Genomic DNA, 19,959 nt, shown 5'->3' with positions numbered 1-19,959 from the left:
GGTCACTCTTGTCTTGTCTATTACTGCTACTAAACACCATATGCAACATCTTTAAATGTATGTGCGTCTATCTCTCTTATAACATCTCCCTTCGATTTGTTTACTTCTAAGCAAAACATGTCCATGATTCAGTAGAGCACCAATTCACACTTTCCTTCAGTTCCAAAAAGGGCACACATACATAGAAAAACATAATACATGGTAATACTAGAGCAAAAAGTTCAGGTGGATAATACACTACAATTATTTCATAGCGTGGTGAATGTTCAGGTCACAACTTCTCCACAAGAGTGTTTTGGAGTTGTTGGATTGTGAATTTGATGAGTTTTGAGGGAAATGGGACCTGTATCATTCACCTCCATTGTGTTCACTGAGCAGCTCACGTCTCTGCCCCGCTGATCTCAAAACAACATTCACTGATAAGTAAAGGTAATGAACCTACTCCTATGACTATGGGGATTACAATTTTCCAAAATGTTGAACTATCCCTTTAAGCATCATATGAAGTACATTCTCCACCCTCCTCTCACTCCTCGAATGGGGGGAGGGGAGGGGGGGGGGGGTGCTGCAGACACTGGTCTGTATCAGTCTCTAGTGTTTTACTTTGTGTGTTGTGTGTTGTGTGTTGTGTTTTCACCTCCTTCCTGCAGGTCCTGCAGAGGCCAGAGGACGGAGTAGGCCAGCTGGCCCTGCACATAGAAGAAGGGAGCCATGGTGCAGCTGGGCTGGTCAGAGTGCTGCAGCTGGGAGCCAAACTCGTCCATGATGTACCACACGGGAACTTTCTCCTCCGCCGACTGCACAGGGAAGCACCGGAGAGGGGGAGGAAGGTGAGGGGGAGGAGGGCACAGCCTGGGACCATACTCTGGATAAATTACACATAAATCTACATTCTCTAATGTGCTACACACAGCAGTAATAACCATAGACTGTAGGTAATAACACAACACAGTTAGCATACATCTTAGATATTAATCACACTCAATATTAAGTTTACATCTTTTGTTTACTTCTAAAAGCTGTAGTCCTGTGTTGTTGTACTTTTTTTTTTTTAATTGATGTGTGATATACAGAGAGGAAAAAAAGTAATTGATCCCCTGATGATTTTTGCCCTTATTTCACTTGATCAAATGTAAAATAATTCATAACCTTTATATGATGATATTACTTCTGTTTCTATTTTTTTTTTTGGTGATATTCGGTAACACTTTATAATAAGTACACAATATTAAGCATTAAATACTGAATTCATAACACATGAATACTCAGTTTATATGCAGTTTATAAATACAGTTAGTGCTTATCAATGATGAGTAAAACATTAACTGTTTTAACTGAGTATTCATGTGTTATAAATGATGAATTCAGTATTTAATGCTTAACTAATGCTTAATAGCGTGTACTTATTATAAAGTGTTACCTGATATTCTGTCTCTCTCTGTTAAAATAAACTTACCATAAAAATGATAAACCATCCATTTCTTTGTGGGGGAGCAAACTTACAAAGTCAGCATGGGATCAAATACTTATTTTCCCACGGTATTGCTACGTCTTAAACCTTAACCATTATGTGACAATAATGTTTGTGAAAACTTAGAATTCTGTGAATGTGAGAGGTTTTTTTTTTTTTTTAAATGGGAACAGGCATATACAATGTATAAACCGACAATACTATGATCAAAAAACAGACAGACAGAAGACAAACAACAGAGCAAACTCAACAACACGACAAAACATGACCAAAACAGGACAGAAAAGTAAAAAAAGAAACAAACACAAGAAAACAAAAATAAAACAAAACAAAACAAAAGAACAAACAACTACAACAAAAAAGGATGTGAAACTACTAAAATTAAATTAACAGTAACTACTAGTAACATTCACTCAAAAGTACGTTTTTTCCCATTTTTTGTAATGCATTTCTACCTTGTCTTGATTTGATGTGATCATTTTTTCCAAAAAAATTGGCGTCGCACTTTATTTCTAAAAAAATCCAAGTTCAAAAGTGTTTTTGTTTGTGTCTTAAATATAAATATTTTCCCCAAAAGGATGATGGTGTTAACAATCTGTGGGCATTTTACCTCCAGTACTCCCAACAAAATATTTAATGGTGTAAATTCAAAGTGAATATTTTTGGGTCTTAGCCACTTTTGAATGTCTAACCAAAATCTGACTACATGTGTACAATAAAAGAATAAATGTAACTGATCCTCCACTTCTTCATTGCAAGATTTACATAATGGAGAGTGGTTAATGTTAAAAATGTTTAATTGTTTATTTGTGGCGGTAATTCTATAGAAAATCTTAATTTGAAAAATTCTAGAATATGAATCAATTGTTCTTGTATAAATGGTTATAAAGAGGTAGTTTTTTTTAGTTTTCATTCAGGGAGTAGGTTCAAGTTCCTTGAGGTACAACCTTACACACAGGCTCAGGGGAGAAGATGAGACCTGGTGAGTTTGGTTCGTAAATGGATGTTTTACAACTGTCTGAGGGTTTAACTCACATCTTCCATTAGTGCATACTTTGGAATGCACAGTGTGATGTATATACTGCGGCCATGAGGAAGGTTAAAGTGACTCTAAATCAGTTACGGTGCATGAAGCCTCCAAGTAATCGCCTATAAGCGACCCTGAGATAACCCTGAGATGAGACGAGAGACTTTGGGGGAAAGAGTAAACACACACTTCAGTGTCAGAGGTAAATTATAGCTGCTGCATAGCAATGGTCGGGGCCGGGCATTTTTTTTAATCGACAAAATTAGGCAATTTCAAAGTGAAAGTTGCAAAGCCGTAGCACATATAGTTGATCTGTTATTAATTTATTTTCAAAGTTTTTAAATTTAGGTACATTCTGTAACGCCAACATCAGCATGGGAGTCACCGACCGGGCAGCAGTTATCAAAATGTCAGAAATACAGTTATCTAAACAAAAAGCTGATAATACATAAATTGCATCTAGATGGCATGGAAATGTTGGTGATTTGTTTTTAACGATGAAGTGTTTTGCATCATAACCATGCTTTGGTAGTAGAAATTCAAAGTTTTTAAATTTAAACGCGTATTGTGCCCATTGAGGAACACAACAGGGTCCTGGCAGCTGATGCTGCCCAGACCCTATTTATGACTTCCTGCAGGCTAGAAGCGTTTGATATGGAGAACCACTGATAAGTTTCAAAGAAAGTGTTTGGGGACTGAAGATCTGCATTTATACCAGTCTAAGGGATCAGTCTGGCTGAACTGAGGAAGCATCATGCTTGGTGTATAATGATTGTTTCTCTGTTTGCTTCAGTTGAGTATTTAATTAATTCACTCCTTTCAACCTATGTTGGCCATAAAAGAACAGTTAAGTTTTCCCCTTCCTTGCAAAGACTCTTTATAATATAACTAAGCATGTATTTCTATTGTCAGAGCATTGTCCGATTAATCTCCTAGGAAGAGACCTAAGGATAGCATTGGGAATAACTATTTTATCAACTATAGAGGGATTAAAGCAGTAAAAACAAGTGTGATGACTAATGAAAGGGTTGAATTCAACTATTCTCCATTGTAGTGTGGGTATCGTATTTGGTCAGCTCATCAAGCAGTGCATTGAAGAAGGGAGAAACTCATGATAGTTCCACTTATGACTTGGAATGTGTGTCTGAGGGTAATGACAATGACTTATGAGACTGACTGGTACCAGGACAGACAACATGACGATGTTGATATACTGACTGTGACTGACAATTACTGGGATGCAGCCAAATGTGCAGCAGCTGTGAACTTAACAAAAGTGACAAAACAAAATGGTTTACTGTTCCCAAGTCTGTCCTACATGTAGCAGTAGCTACTAACTGAGCGGGAAACACTTAGGGCCATTTGTTAAAGACTCACACTTCACTTCCACTGAAGGTGTCCAAAATTGTACAAGACTGAGCTCATATAAAGGAATTATCGTGCTGATGTACAGTACACAGCATGCACAGCGATGTGAAATAATGAACTAACCTATGTATGTATGCTTGTCTATGAAAAAAAGTGCAATTGCATCAAATCTCTGTAAAGAAACAGTGGTCATTACACTAAAACCAGACTACAGACCATAGCGAAGGCAGATCATCACAAGAGGCGACCATCAACTGACTGAGGACTGAGCCATCATTCACAACAAGTTGACGGCATACAAGATTCAACAAAGAAATGGAAAAGTGATCACTCCCTAAAACGCACACACAAACAGCGAGGCGTCGATGAACAACACAGCTTAATGGTGCAGGCCAAACGCTGCCATAGCTGCATCAAAGAGTTACACATCACACACACATGAATGCGGAGGTAACACATCACACGAGGCACCTTGTAGTGTCCGACGAGGGACGACGACGGATCACAGAGCCATGTGAAATGTTGGATTGTCAAAAAACTAATGCTTGGAAAGAAAAAGGATTGAATGTTATAAGTGATGTAAGTGTAACCTATTCTGAATCATGTGTTGAATTACTGGAAGTAGCATTTCTTCATTGATAATTGAATAGTTGATCATGAATGATCAAAAGGGGGGAGTTGTGGTGGAAATTTTCCTATTTTGGGAAAGTCTGTTAACCAATTGGTGAATCTTCTGTATAACCTTCTCTGAGAATAATCTGTGTTGTAAATTCCTATAGTTGAAGCAACAAATGGGGCTAACATAAAACCTGTGGGACACACATCTGTTGAGTATTGCACCCTGATTGTTTTATTACCTATGTGAGCTCATGAGACGACCAGAGGCAACTCACGTATCCCTCCGCCCAGGGTTAGCGCCGCCGATCAGCAGTTGGTTAGGTCCAAATAAAAACTGCGTTTTTCCTGCACTTTGAGGGGCTAGAAAAAATTATATTATAGCGAACAATGGAACTGTGTATTTTTTTTCAGTTAAAACCTCTTTTAGGACACGAAAATAGGCCATTTCTTTGGGTCTGTTCACAACACTGTATGTTGTAAATCTCTGGGCAGGGCTATGGGCTGGCATTGCTAACGGGAGGAGTGCAGAGAGTCTTCTACTGCAATTGAAGTACTTAGGGGCTATTAGTAGATCATACAACCCCACTTTAAAAAAATGCTACTATCCCTTTAACCGCCATGAACAAAAGATCACGGGTTACGGAGCGCGTTTGTGTTGCGGTGTGAAGAGACGAGAGCTGGACACGGGGCAGCGACCAGGTACTACACTGATGTTACAAGGTTGGATTTCAGCCATGAGACGCCAGGTGAAGACAGAGAGCCTCCGTTCTCACTGTAACAAGTCACAAGTCATGTAGTTAACTATCACAATTACTCCAGAGCTTTTTAATGAAGGTAAAACTGTAGCATAGCCACGGGAGAAATCCTGCTTAGTTCCTCTTTAAATTGATTTAAAACAACAATAAATTAAATTAAAACAAAAGACACTTGAAAACAAAAGCACCGACTGAATGGGTAAAACAAGAGAAAGACCCCATTCGGTTAAAGCTATGACCATGCGGTCCGCATGGCTCCACTGACACATGAACCCCCATGAATTCAGCGCCTGGAGGCTCAGAGGGGAGGGCCATACCAGCTCCAAGGGGGTGTGTGTGTGTGTGTGTGTGTGTGGGGGGATGCTTTTTCAAATCTTTGTCATCGTCTTTAGTAGACCATAGCTTTAACACAGCGTTTGTTGGAGGGTGAATTAACAAAGACTCTGTGGGTGTATGTCCTGTCTTAAGTGAGTATATGAATGAGTAGAAAAGGTCAGCCTTGTTCTTATCACTATCTTCCCCTTCAAACCAACCCCCCCCCCCCCCCCAATCTCTCTCATTGGTCTTCTGGGTCAATGGCTGAAAAAGTCTAATGTCAAAGGTCACACTCCCATATTAGTATTGTACCAGAGGAAAAAAAACGGAATATTCATCTACTACTTTGTGAAAAACTGCAAATACAAGATAAGATCAAAATGAAACAGTTCTAAAACACTATTATTTAAGATGTGCTATAAGAGAGCGTAGAAACTCCAACCAGGTCAGAGACATCTCCAAACAACTTCTGCTTGCACCCTGACACTCTACAGATCAACATGATGCTGAGTTTCATTAACTTTTAAAAAATAGTTTTCTCCTTTTTACGATAAGATGTATATTGTCGGGGCGGTGCGTGGCGCAGTGGTCAAGGCGGCCACCCCATGTAGAGGCTACAGTCCTCAACGCAGGCGTCCCCGGTTCGAATCCCGTGTCGGGCAGACCTTTCCTGCATGTCATTCCCCCTCTCTCTGCCTCCCCCTTTCCTGTCTATCTATACTGTGCTATCAAATAAAGGCAAACACGCCAAAAAAATATATACTTTAAGATCTATATTGTCATAAGGAGTTTTATTTTATTTTATTTAAAAAAAAAAAAGACTTATTTTTCAGAGAACAAGGTACAATTTTCTTTTGAAGAGCTGGAGGAAATGTCCTTGTATTATTTCATTTCACCACAAATTCCATTGTGTGTGTTTTTTTTTACATTATTATATAGTTATCTATTTATGTTTCTGTTAAAGGGGCGGAAGATGAGATAATTATACCATTCCCTCACATGAATGATCATCTATTTCATTTCATTTATTTAGATCTCCATTAGCTTTGGCAAAGGCCATCGCTATTCTTCCTGACCTCACCAGCCCTAGCACCAGAACTCCTGTCACTGCCAATCCATCCACATCCAGAGAGGGAGAGAGAGGGAGAGGGAGAGGGGTTGGTTTTAAGAGGCAGATAGTGATAAGAACGAGGCTGACCCTTACTACTCATTCATACAACAACCTCGTTGGAAAAGTGGTTTGATAAGAACAATATGACTGTCACTTTGACGAGAAATGCAAATAATTAGTGCGAGGGACGTCACAGCAAACAAACAATCTCATTGGACCATGAGCACAATACACCTGTCATTTTTGACGAGAAGTTTGGATGATGTGGCAGTATACCATTTGATGAACAGAGGGAGGGACCTCACAACAATCGAGCAATGTCATTGGACTAGATGGCGATGACGTAGCATCCTATCACTGGTTCATGAGAACAATAGACCTGTCACTTTGATGGGTTGTATATTATATTACTGGCTGGTGTCATCCTGATTGGTTAATTCCTCAACAAAACAAAAAAAAAAAAGAGGGGGGGATTCTCACTTTCCCTTATCTTGAACTTTAACCAAGACGTGACTGGGTGTGGTGTACTTCAACCTATGCCAATATTTCCTGATGTTTCCTGTTGTTTGGTGGACTAATATGTCTGGGATCAGTACAGGTAATGGTGACCTAGCTCTCACTCTCCTACACTTTGTATAATATAAAGTTATAATGTTTAAAACTGCACAAAAGTCTAACAGCAGGGGACCTTTCAGGCAGAACACACAGAACCTCCATCCTCCTCAACTGAGCTTCAATAAACACGTTCAGTGAAACACACCCTGAGCTCCAGTCTGCTTCTTGCCATGTGCATTTGTTTACAACGAAGCCGGCAAAAAATCAATACATGGAGTGGTGGATAAGGTTATATAATGTTATGATCTGTATAAAGGGACAGTTCAACATTTTGGCAAATTGGCCCATTGCCATAATCCCTATAGTCATAGCAGTAGCTTCGTTACCTATAATTGTCTGTGCAAGCTATTTTTAGAACGGTGGAGCAGAGCCACGAGCTGCTCAGAGCTACGCTACGGAGGCTAATGGGATTTCTTGGTTTCCCTCATCAAACTCATCAAATACACAATCCAACAACTCCAAAACGCTCTGGTGGTAAATGCAGAGACTGCTTGCCGAAAAACTGCCCCTGATGGGAACGTGCATCAGCTGTTTTGCATGAATTTACCTCGAAAACAACTCTGTCTCGTAATGTTCCGTTATTATCTCATAGCGTGGTGAATGTGCAGGTCACAACTTGTCCACCAGAGCGTTTTGGAGTTGTTGGATTGTGTATTTGATGAGTTAGCTACTGCTATGACTATAGGGATTATGGCAATGGGCCAATTTGCCAAAATGTTAAACTATCCCTTTAACTATCATAAACAAAAAATTACGGGTTACGGAGTGCTTTTGTGTCGCCATGCGCAGAGACGAGAGCTGGGACACCGGGGCGGCGGCCAGGTACTACACTGATGTTGCAAGGTTGGTTTTCAGCCGTGAGACGCAGGTGAAGACAGAGAGCCTCCAGTCTCACTCGTAACAAGTCACAAGTAGTTAACTATCACAATTACTGCAGAGCTTTTTAATTTGGTAAAAATGTATCATAGCTATGGGAAAAATTCTGCATAGTTTCTCTTTAACCTCTTAATGCACGCCCCTATTTTTCATGTTTTTTGCCATAACGCCATGCCCAAGTTGTGAGCAGCACAGATCCCACATAGTTTAAGATTCAGAGATGTGCCTGGTATCATTGTAAAGGTAACACTCTCAGGATTACTGTTAAGGTGTTTTTTTTGAATCTGTGACTTTACTGACAAAAATGGCAAAGGTTAGAATGATTAAATTGTTTCCCCGCCCATAGGTTTGCCTATAGAATGACATGGGGACAGACATTCAGGGACATCTCAGCAGGCTATAGACACAATTAGGCCACAGCCACAGGTCTTGGCTTCCTGCAGTCCAAATTTCAAGTCAAAAGACCAAAAGAAACAAAAAAAATACAACCGCTAAACTCCTGGCGCGCAGTAGAGGGCGCACCCCTAAAAGCAGTGGATTATAGAATTATACACCTATCTGCATTGTGTATTTCTATGCGGCGGAGCGGGTGGCGCGCACGTCGGATACACGGGGGTTTGTTTATCAGCAACCAAACGTGATGGCGTAGTGTCATACACCGTTGAAAACCTCAGACTATTGGCTAAAAGGTTATCTGCTTCATTTCACGGACAATTTCTATTGGCTCAAGCAGCTGTCAATCAAAGTCACGTTGTCAGTCTCATCGTCACGTGTCCTCATTGGCTTTCGAGACATGTCCCGGCCCATCCTCGCCACCGATTGGCTACTGCGTGGTGTCGTTTGAAGCAGGAAGACCTCACGGATGTAAACATTCAGTCACATGTAGTCACAGATCGCCGTGCAACTCGTAAAATGCGGTAACGGGGCCGGTTTTTGTTTTGATCCGCGTGTATTACGTTACGCATTGGACTAAACACATGGACATATTGAGGAAAATACTTCGGTTAGAAGGAAACAGATTTCATATTTCACAAGCATGGATACTTGGCGAGCAGTACAAACGGTCTTGTGTCATAAGATGGTCGCTGTAGATCAGCTGTGGATAAAGGGAAGACTTGAAAGGTATGTACGCATCATACGTTAGCTTAGCGGCTAGCCGACCTAACTGCTAATCCTGTTAGGGCTGTGAGCAACCAAAAAAATCATGGGTGGTCTTGAATTGATCGGGGCGATCTAAGCTTTCTAACAATGTATAACATGAATATATATGCTTAAGGGCTGCTGTTAAAAATGTTCGGGAGTAATTGATGCTAGCGCCACCTTCTGGAGCCGTACCGTGGGCGGTACAGCGTGCGTTAACTGGTTAAAGGGTAACTGTGTATGTCTATGAAGCAGTGTTTTTTTTTTTTTTTTTTACTCACCCCCTGAGATACGTGATATGTCTGGTTGTACTTCCACATGCGCTCCATCACCAGCTCCACAGTATCTGGATCGGGGGCCTCGCCGTGGAAGTCCACCCCCATGAGGGCAGCCATTCTGGGCAGCAGGCCTGGGATCTGCTCCAGCTGCTCACGGGCGTGTTCCACACGGTAGGTCCAGGCGTGATCCACCAGGAAAACACTGCAGGAAGATTGAAGAGATTAAACAACTTCCCCCCCTCACTTTGTTACAGAAGGGGGACATTTCTGTACTTAAAGGTACAGTTCTGTCCTACGGTAGCCTATAGGGCCAATTATTGTACTCTAGAGTACCTATGTGTACCTTTTGGGGGTAGAAAAGGCACATAAATGTTCCAGAATGGCAAAAGGTACATATATGTACTCCTACGGTACACGCATTTACCCCCTAAAGGTACATTATCAGAGACAGTGTGTTAGAAAAAATTAGTAGCCTACGTAAGTAAGTCTGGTAACCTATGAGGCGACTATTAATATGATTTAACATAGGGATAATAATTAAACATTCAACTAGTATTTAAAAAAAATATATATACCCTTTAGATGCTAGGTGCACAATTGTACTTAAACTGGTACAATTTGAAAAGGTACAAAATGGGTACAAACCAATGGGTACAAAATTGTCTCTAAAAAAGGTACGGCTGGAGCGACAAGGGTTTGTACCCTTTTGAGTACATTTCCGTACTTCTATTTTTCTCTGTGAATTACGTTACATGTAGGATTCCAGTTTATCAGCTAACAAACAACTATCTCTTCAAAATCTAAAAGCAGCTGCGCCAGACCTGACCCTCACCCTGCCTGAGGGCAGTTTTATGATTCAAGAGCCATAAAACTAGTTTTCCTGTTGACAAAGCAGCCTGTGTCCACTCTGGACGTCATTTTATGGGGAGACACTACAAGTGAATTAGCCTGGTAAACCAGCCTCTCGCGGAAGTGCATTTCATTTCATTCCGAGGGAGAGTCTGGCCTCATCCCCATTCTAAGTGTTTGGACTGAAACCCTCAGAAGGCCGAGCCAATCAGCGTCGCCCGCTGTGATTGACACAGCACGTTGGCCAATCAGGGACCGACTGGTGCAAAGCCCCGTCACTACACCAACTTGCTGATTGGCTGAATGGGGTTGTCTGTCAACGCTACTACCAAAGATATTAAACCGTCTTTGCTACTAGTCCCGCCTAGCTACCGGCCACCCCAAACGCTTAGAGGAGGGATGAGGCCAGACTCTCCCGAGAAATGAAATGAAATGCATTTCCGCGAGAGGCTGGTTTACGAGGCTACAAGTGAATAGGGTAAAAATTCTAACTAACAGATATCACCATGAAACCTCCCAAGTTTATCACTGACATTAAGACAAATATTTTTTGTATTACAAGTTTTGTCAAATTTTATGTTTAAATATGTAAATGAGGCAATATCTGATGAAATTTGCATACATTTCCAGTACCGAAATCTGAAAAATGAATAAAGCCACTTTCAAAATTCTTGTTTTATTTTGTTGACATATGAGAGTCAGAAGTTTTTACAGAGGGGATTTTGGATATCTCTTTTTATCACTCTGTAAATGAGAAAATACTGTCACCAGCCCTAAAAAAAATCAAATTTGCCATGTTTTTTGGAATAAAATGTTATATAAATCAGGCTTTGAATGATATATCAACAATCCTCTCTGTAAAAACCTTAAGAATGTAGACAGGAATAAAACTGGAAGGTTTGGTGTCTCTAAGTGCTGCCGAAGTGGCGATAGCTCAGAGTCTGAGTTAAAACTCATTTTGAGAAAACGGCCTTTGTTCAAACCAGACATGGTGAAGCAGCATTTAGCTGTTATGCTGCTCACAACTGGAACAAACTACCAGCAGAACTGAAATCAGCCCCAACTGTAAGCACTTTTAAATCCAGGTTAAAAACATTTCTCTTTTCATGTGCTTATAGCTGAGAACTTAAAACTTTAACTTTATCTATTTTCTTTTATTTTACTTTTATTTGCTCTTGTTTTTCAGTGTTTTGTTTGTTTTTATTCTGTCTTATGCTTCTTTTTTTTTTTTTATGTTTTGTCTTTATGTAAAGCACATTGAGTTGCCTTGGTATTAAATGCACTATATAAATAAAGATGCCTTGCCTTGCCTTGCCTAAGACTTGTACTGTAACATTCCATAGATTGTTCATGTAAATCGTACTTTTACGATTGGTTGCGGATACGGAGGAAATGACAATTTTTGGAGCCTACATAATTGTTCAGGGGAGAGAGAGCTTTACAATGATACCTGACATGACCTGGGTCAGACAACGGGCACAGCACAGTATGTCACAGTAGGCTAGCTGTTAACTTTTGGCGAATTTAGGAGAAATTTACAGACAAAAGAGACAAAATGAAGTAAAATAACCACCTTAATGGGTATTTTCTACCAATTCTTTTGACTTTTCTGAAAGATTACATAAGGTTTTTGCCTGTAATGTCTCGCCATTGTTTATCATGGGACCAGCACATTCCTGCCAACAACTGCTAAAAACAGACTTCAAAAGTGAACATCAATTTGGAGATCATCTAGTTCCTATGGATGCTCCCCCCCTGGAATAAACACTAGAGTGGAAACTGCTTAGAGTGATCACGGATATACTAATCAACCGCTTATCAAAAGGCTTGGAACAGAATCATTTCTATACAAATGCTGTTTAAATAATGTGTTTATAATAATCAAGAAATCCGCTTATAGTGTTCATTTTTGGTCATTTTATGAATGAAAGCTTGTGCAAAAACAATTTTAAAACTACTTTACGTGTATTCCCATTATTCCTTACCGGACGTCTGAAGCTGCTGCTAGCTAACGCGTGCGTAGTTTATGTTGAGTAAAAAATAAGAAATAAGCCACCGCCAAGCCGCAGCTGGGTTACCGATTTGCACTATGGGCATACAGTAGGGGTAGGCCTACTGTTTTTTACTAAACTGCACAACAACATTAAAGGCCTATTTATAATTTTAGCAAAATTGTGAGAAAAACACGCACATCAGGTAGGCCCAGTTGGGATGGGTGCTGGATAAAGGAGGAATAAATGAAATAAAGAAAAAATCCGCACACCATAGGAGCTCCCTTTAGAGAATTTAATAGCATGATGTTTCAAGCACAATGCTCTTTTTCAAACTGCTGGTTTGAAAAAGAGCATTGTGCTCGAAACGTCACAGATTTTTTCTATTTATAATTTTAACCACAGTAAGCTATACATTCCTGTGCTGTATTGTGTACAGTATTTGAGTTATGTCTGCACAGTAATTAAACTTGCACGGCGCCTCTCGAAAAGCATTTGAAACGACTGTACCATGTTTGAAACATTAAATAAAATTCAGTAAATGAATGTTGAACTGTGATCGTTTTTATTCCCTTCTGTTACTACTGCTCATTCATAACTTGTGTGTGTTGTTGTATTAGTAGCCCTTAGATCTTTTTTAACCATTGCACTAATAAATCATAATCCTAATTCACGTCATTGTCTGAGTAGTTTTATGACTGGAAACTGGATTGGAAATGTATGTATGTTTTACTCCAGTTGAGGTGCATTCAGGCTTCAGGGTTCTCACGGCCACTGTACTTGTATGACTGGGATTAACATTTCTGCTACAAATGAGTAAGATGGATACAAAAAATGGCTGCCAGAAGCCAAAACATCTTTGGAAGTGTCTGAGTTTAGAGAATAATTGACTCTAACTCATTAACTACTGGTTCACAGACTGAACACTGTGTTTCTTTTATCTAGTTTTTATATTTTTTCCTGATCAAACACAGATCACTTGTTAGTAAAGTGATGCTAATGTGTCACCTTGTCGGTTCGGACGCCTGCAGCCCACTGTCGCGGGTCACAACCACCTTACAGCGGATCTCCACCCCCGGATTGGCCTTTTTCTTCTTCTCTTCCTCCTCCTCATTCTCTCCATTTATCTCCTCTTCGTCTTCTTCCTGGATCCGCATGATTCCGAAAACTTCTCCAGCATCATATACCTATGACACACAAAAACAAAGAGCATCTTCTCTGTTATTTTTGTTCTTCTTTTTTAAAACCAGACTCCACTGAAGAAAATGTCAATAAAGTTTGTTTGTCTGTCTGTCATCTTCAAAACAGGTTACTAATGAAGTTCCTTTAAAGCAGAAGTAAGCGATCCGGTCGTTTTGGCTAATGCTGCGTTCCAGGCAGGCTTTTGAAACCGTAAATTACAGCTTCAAGTCACAACTTACGATTTTGTAGCGTACCAGGCAACCCACTCGTGTTTTTCCGACCTGTTTTACCGGTGAAAGTCACTATAACGGCCACTCGTAACTTCCGACCCGTGAACTCGTACCAGATCGAACTGGTACGACTTCACAGGTCGGAAAAAGTCGGAAAGAGTTGCCTTGAACGCACCATAACAGTCCTCGTCCCTTCGTCGCCACATTCAGGCGCGTCCTTTGGCTGCACACACAGCCTTGCATGCCGTTCTCTCTCCTCATTGGATAAAAACTGTAGGATACGAGAAATGTTTTCTCCTCGGCTCAGAGCAGAGCAGAGTGACTGACAGACCCGTGTTTCGGTCCAAACACTCTATGTAAGTGATTGCTGTCGGAAGATATAACTATTTTAGACTTATATTAACACAAATATATCACTTACTTCTGCTTTAATACATTTATGATATTGTTTGCTTCGATTCTGTATACAGCGGATACCACAGAGACACCACTGTTAATAATCAGGGGCGTTTCAAGACACTCTGGGTCTCCAAGCATAAGCCCCACCCCAAAAAAAAAAAAAAAAAAAATATATATATATATATATATACAGCGTGGAAAACAAGTATTGAACACATCAACATTTTTCTCAGAAAATATATTTCTAATAGAGCTATTGACATTTTGACAAATTTTCACCAGATGTCAGCATCAACCCAAGTAATGCACACATACAAAGAAATCCGAACATTAATGTCCATAAATTAAGTTATGTGTAATAAAGTGAAATGACACAGGGAATAAGTATTGAACACATGAAGAAAAGGAGGGGCAAAAAGGTATGGAAAGCCAAGAAAGCAGCTGGAGTTTGTCAGTATTTAGAATGTAATCCTGTCTCCTATCAGTGCAAAGTAATATCTGCTGGTTTAGTCCTGATTGATACCTTTTAAAAAGGTTTCTCACCACCAAGGTGTCAGACAATAAGTATTGCATGATAGGTAATAGTAAAGAGCTGTCTAAGAGCTGTCTAAAGACCTACGCAACCAAAGATTTCAGACAGAAGAGTCAAAACAATAATCAGAAGGGTTCCCTAACAGTCCAGGACCACTGGTGGAGAGCTTCAGAAAGACCTGGAATCAGCAGGTACAGTTGTTTCAGAGAAAACAATAAGTAATGCACTCAACTGCCATGGCCTCCATGTCTTGCATGGTGTGCGTGCATGGAGGCCATGGCGGTTGAGTGCATTACTTATTGTTTTCTCTGAAACAACTGAAACACCAGTGGTCCTGGACTGTTAGGGAACCCTTCTGATTATTGTTTTGACTCTTCTGTCTGAAATCTTTGGTTGCGTAGGTCTTTAGACAGCTCTTAGACAGCTCTTTACTATTACCTATCATGCAATACTTATTGTCTGACACCTTGGTGGTGAGAAACCTTTTTAAAAGGTATCAATCAGGACTAAACCAGCAGATATTACTTTGCACTGATAGCCTATAGGAGACAGGATTACATTCTAAATACTGACAAACTCCAGCTGCTTTCTTGGCTTTCCATACCTTTTTGCCCCTCCTTTTCTTCATGTGTTCAATACTTATTCCCTGTGTCATTTCACTTTATTACACATAACTTAATTTATGGACATTAATGTTCGGATTTCTTTGTATGTGTGCATTACTTGGGTTGATGCCGACATTTGGTGAAAATTTCATGTCAATAGCTCTATTAGAAATATATTTTCTGATAAAAATGTTGACGTGTTCAATACTTATTTTCCCCGCTGTATATATCTTCCTCTTCTAAAAACAAATTAGTAACAGTTTGGACAGAACACGCTGATCTACTGAGAGCAGCAGAATCGATGTTGGTATCAATGTTAGCAATGTTAGCAAATGCATCATTCTACTGCTAATGGGAGAAATTAACATTGGGGTTGGCAGCACTTACATGTTATTGTATGCAGTGCATACAATGACATTGTGCATACTAAGCACAGTGTTTTGTGTACGCAGCCATCATGCTGTCACTGATATGGTCCGATGTCAGCCGTGTTGGGGGGCCCCCTTCCAGCTCAGGGCCCTAGTTTCCCTGCCCTGTTGCACAGCCTCTATTAATAATAATACACTTCAAGACTCCTCAGCCTTTACCCTCTATAAAAGACTAATACCATATGAAATCAACCACAGATGTGAATGATTAAAACAGAGGACTGGCAGTGCTTTAATTGTGAGTGGCATTCACCAGGGGAACATGCACACAGTGACAGGAGCTGTGTGCATGTAGCCTACTCAGTGTGTAGGCTACATCTATGAAAGGAAAAGTAATCCATTACTTTAATAGCGCTGTTTGTGAACGAGGGAAATGGTTTACTGTTCGGATCTGTAGTTTATCCCACGACACGACTCTGTCTTTACTGACTTTACACTTATTACCGGCTACACTGCTGCAGACCCACACACCTAGCCAGCCCACACCCCCCGGCTGGGTGTGTGAGTCGGCTACACACCTCGGCGGTGATCTTGTGGTGCAGACTCCTCCAGTAGAGCTGCGGGATCCTCGAGGAGCGCAGCGCTCCGGCGTGAAGAGCCACGAAGGCAACAAACTCCTCATCCTCCTCCGCTGCTTCCAGCACCAACTGCTCTGACATGATTCACGTGGAGGCGGACTGGACAAACCCGGAAGAAGGTGTGTGTGTCGTCAGAGCCGGCAGCGCATTGTGGGAATTTTTTAAAGGGACCCTACTTGTTTTTTTGTGTGTGACTCGAATCGAAGGGGGAAAAAACATCAAATCTGGGTTTGTCACAATAATAATAATAAAGTAATATTTATTGATTTTTTTATTTCAACCTTTTTATTTTTGTTATTTTGAGTCTCTAAAATATATAGAAAATAACAAGAAATCTTTATTATTTTATACAATTTATTCAGAATATCGTATGGCCTGCCACTTACAGTATATCTTTATTCATTGATTGATTTTGATTTTTCCCGCTCATATTTAAACTTATTTCGGTTTTTAAGAAAATGTATGTACGTTTGTACATGAATGTACATTGTAGTATATTATCCACCTTAACTTTCTTGCTTTAATATCTTGTATTATCTTATGTTCTTCTTTGTGTGTGTGCTTTTTCTGGAATTCAAGGAATGTGTCAATCGATGTCCTGCTTAGAAGTCATTTTGTCTGGATCAATGTGAATGACAGGTTCTTTTGTTTTCTCTTATGGGTAAGTGTTGTGGGAGACAGGACATGGTGTTTCATTGGCCTAAAGGTTAAGGGGTAGGCCAAAGGTCATTCACCATTTGGATGGGGGCTCCTCTCTGTCTAGAGAAGGGGGAGTCAGAAAGGTATATAAGGTTAGAATTTTGGGCCAAGAGAGAGGACTTCTCACAGAATTCGGCCTTTTTTGAACACTGTTCTTCTTGTAAATAGACTCTTTTTGAATATAAGTGAAGACGTGTCAGCGGTGATCACTTCTTTTCATCAACACATCAATATACCACAACATAAATAAAGAATTTGAATAGAAAAAACGTTTTATATGGACCCGATTGCTGTGGTGAAATTACTGTGTGTGCGGTAACTGAGGATAACAAAATGGTCTGTTTAAGCAATTATTATACGGTTTTAAGAAAACAGGGGAGTGAATGCCAAGTTGAGACGGGGCCAGGTCAGCCCAACCGCGAGAAGCAACTGGTCCGGGTCTGTTTTGTCAAAACAACTGCAATTCTCAGAACACACACTCAAGCATTGTAATTGGCCCTGTCTGCATCCTGTTTTGATCAGACTCTTAAAAGCTGTACCTTTGAGTTCAGGGTTTGGGTTTTTTGTTCTGATTCTTTCGTGGACGAACTGAAGACTTTGTGATAGACATGATTTGAAAGTGCCATATAGGTGGTATAGAGTTATAAATAACACAAAAAACTTGTCTTGTCTGTATGTAATGCTACGTTATTTGCACAGCCTTCTGTAAAATAAGTCTTTAAAAGAAACAACACAAAAACAATTCTAGGGAAAAGAGAAAAACATGTTCAAGAGCTTCGGGATGTGAGCCGACTACAGGCTTTAACCTTTAAAACTATTATTCTTTGCTCTTTCGCCAGTGTGACAAGGGCAAGGGATGACCTTTGACCTTTCACAGTATCACATTGCATATGCTCTTTCAGACCATATACTCACCCCCAATTCCTGATTATTATTTGAAAGAATGAACAGCATGGGAATACGTCATGGGCAAGGCCGTAGCTACCATTGAGGACACCGAGGTCATGACCTCGGTATTTTTTTCAGCCTAATGAATGGAAAAAAAAAAAAAGAAAAAAAAAGTGCAAAGTATTAGGGAGGACAGATGGAAGGTGACTGAGTGACTCCTCTCTTGTCCAAACAACAATTCCGGTAGGCCTATAATGCTCTTGTTTATTGACGCCCTCACGTACGCTGGTGTTTGTTTACTGGTCGCGGGAAAAAAGGCGATTCATTCGGAAAAAGCGAGTGATTCAGCGCGTCGCGGAGCCTGTGTGCATGGAGGAGAAGGCTACTGAGTGAGTCGGTTGGCTCTAGATAAACTGCTCTTTCCAACCAGTTGTTACACTGTAAAAGTTTCGTACATACGTGCACTTGAAGCGCTGTATTATTTCGGGACGGAACCTCATGTATGCGGAGAAAACAGCTGTTTAATAGGGTCAATTCAGCGCTGTTTACTGTCTGTGTCCTGCACTATGCAGTATGCACTAGTTGAGCTAAGTGGGGGAGAGCAGAGACCTCTTTCCTGCAGATACTATACTGAGGGGGCATCTACTGCACTGTCCATTCTTCCATCAACTTTATGTGAAAAGCACAGTGACATGATAAATTTTATGTTTACAGACAGGGGCGTCACTAAGTTTTAAGGACAGGGGGGCGTAGCCCCCAGGAGATGCACAAGATGTGAGCATATGTGGTGCACAAGCACAAATATTTCACAAACAAAGACTGTGAAATTGTTTCTAAAAAATTTTGGACAGATTTAACAAAGAGCATACAGTGTAAAGTTTAGGCAACCATTAGTTTTATTTCAGTCTTTTTTATTTATTTATTTAAAGAAAGCTAAGACCGGTGAGATTACTACAGACATGTCTAGAGTAGGCTATAGTAGAAAATGTAAATTTTTCATCTCTGCCTAGTAAGAATACTAACAAAAATCACATTAGAGTAAAATCTACCTTTGAATCATGGGATATCAGGCAAATGAATAAGTAATGTGTAGGCTAACTGTGTAAAAGTAGATGCTAAAAAAATGAACCTGAGCAATTTTGCAGCTGTTTTATTATCAGAGATACGTATGTCCAGGTGGAATTTGACCTTTGGAAAACTAATTAGGCTATATTTCACTAATAGCCTGTGTCATAATATTCACTCCATCCAAATACAACTGTTTTTGGCTCATTTTGATTTCACCTAGACCTCTTCATATTTTCCCATTCAAAGAAGACCATACAACCGAAATGAAGTTTGACACCAATATTTTACTAATAAAAAATATGCATAGAAATGTGAAATACTACATAGCTAAACAACGTGAATAACCAATTATAACACAAACCAAAATTTGCTGCAACAAGGAGCAGTCAGATGTATGTTTGTGGTAACTATAAGGAAAAGCAAACAAACTTCCTGGGCCTGTTTCAAAGTGAGGAACACAGCTGACGCTCCAGAAGGAAGTCACCCAAAAATAGTAGGCTATAGCTATGGTAAAAAAAAGAGTGCACACTTCACCCTAGAAACCTGTTCATCTTTATGTTAACAACCAGGACCTTCACATTGCATTTCAGACTTTTTTTTTTCGAGCGGAATTAAACTTTATAATATAATATTTTTGCTACTCTGTGGCTGCTACGAATGTGAGGAGCTAGTCTCCTGTTTGTAATAGGTGGTGTGTTCTCATCAGAATTCAGTGAAGTTGGGTCTTCTCTGGATGATCACTAGTGATGATAATATCATAAAAAATGGCATTAATCTAATATGATGTGTGTAGTTTTTATCTGTCAAAGTGCACCAGATTGAAGCCTTTTAATATAAAATTGCCCCAAATTTCTGACGCCACCCCCCCCCCGCACAACCACTACTATGACCTCGGTATTTCAAAAATCCTGGCTACGGCCCTGGTCATGGGTCATG

General features: G+C 40.1%; 1 protein-coding gene across 1 annotated transcript in view; it reads right to left on the bottom strand.

Moving 5' to 3' along the window:
- The window catches only part of ttll12 (tubulin tyrosine ligase-like family, member 12), a 54,579-nt gene extending 38,110 nt beyond the window's left edge, over positions 1-16,469 (bottom strand). The window contains exons 1-4 of the mRNA XM_085769337.1: positions 16,309-16,469; positions 13,423-13,601; positions 9,578-9,776; positions 638-797 (exon numbers count right to left, since the gene is read on the bottom strand). Coding sequence (XP_085625463.1) covers positions 638-797; positions 9,578-9,776; positions 13,423-13,601; positions 16,309-16,449 — 679 coding nt within the window. The 5' untranslated portion in view covers positions 16,450-16,469. The remainder of the gene's footprint in view (positions 1-637; positions 798-9,577; positions 9,777-13,422; positions 13,602-16,308) is intronic.
- Between the last annotated feature and the right edge of the window lie 3,490 nt (positions 16,470-19,959).

The sequence above is a fragment of the Trachurus japonicus genome, chromosome 23, assembly GCF_045865225.1.
Source record: "Trachurus japonicus isolate A0001 chromosome 23, Traja_1.0".
Taxonomy (NCBI): domain Eukaryota; kingdom Metazoa; phylum Chordata; class Actinopteri; order Carangiformes; family Carangidae; genus Trachurus; species Trachurus japonicus.
This window is presented reverse-complemented; position numbering and strand designations above follow the sequence as displayed.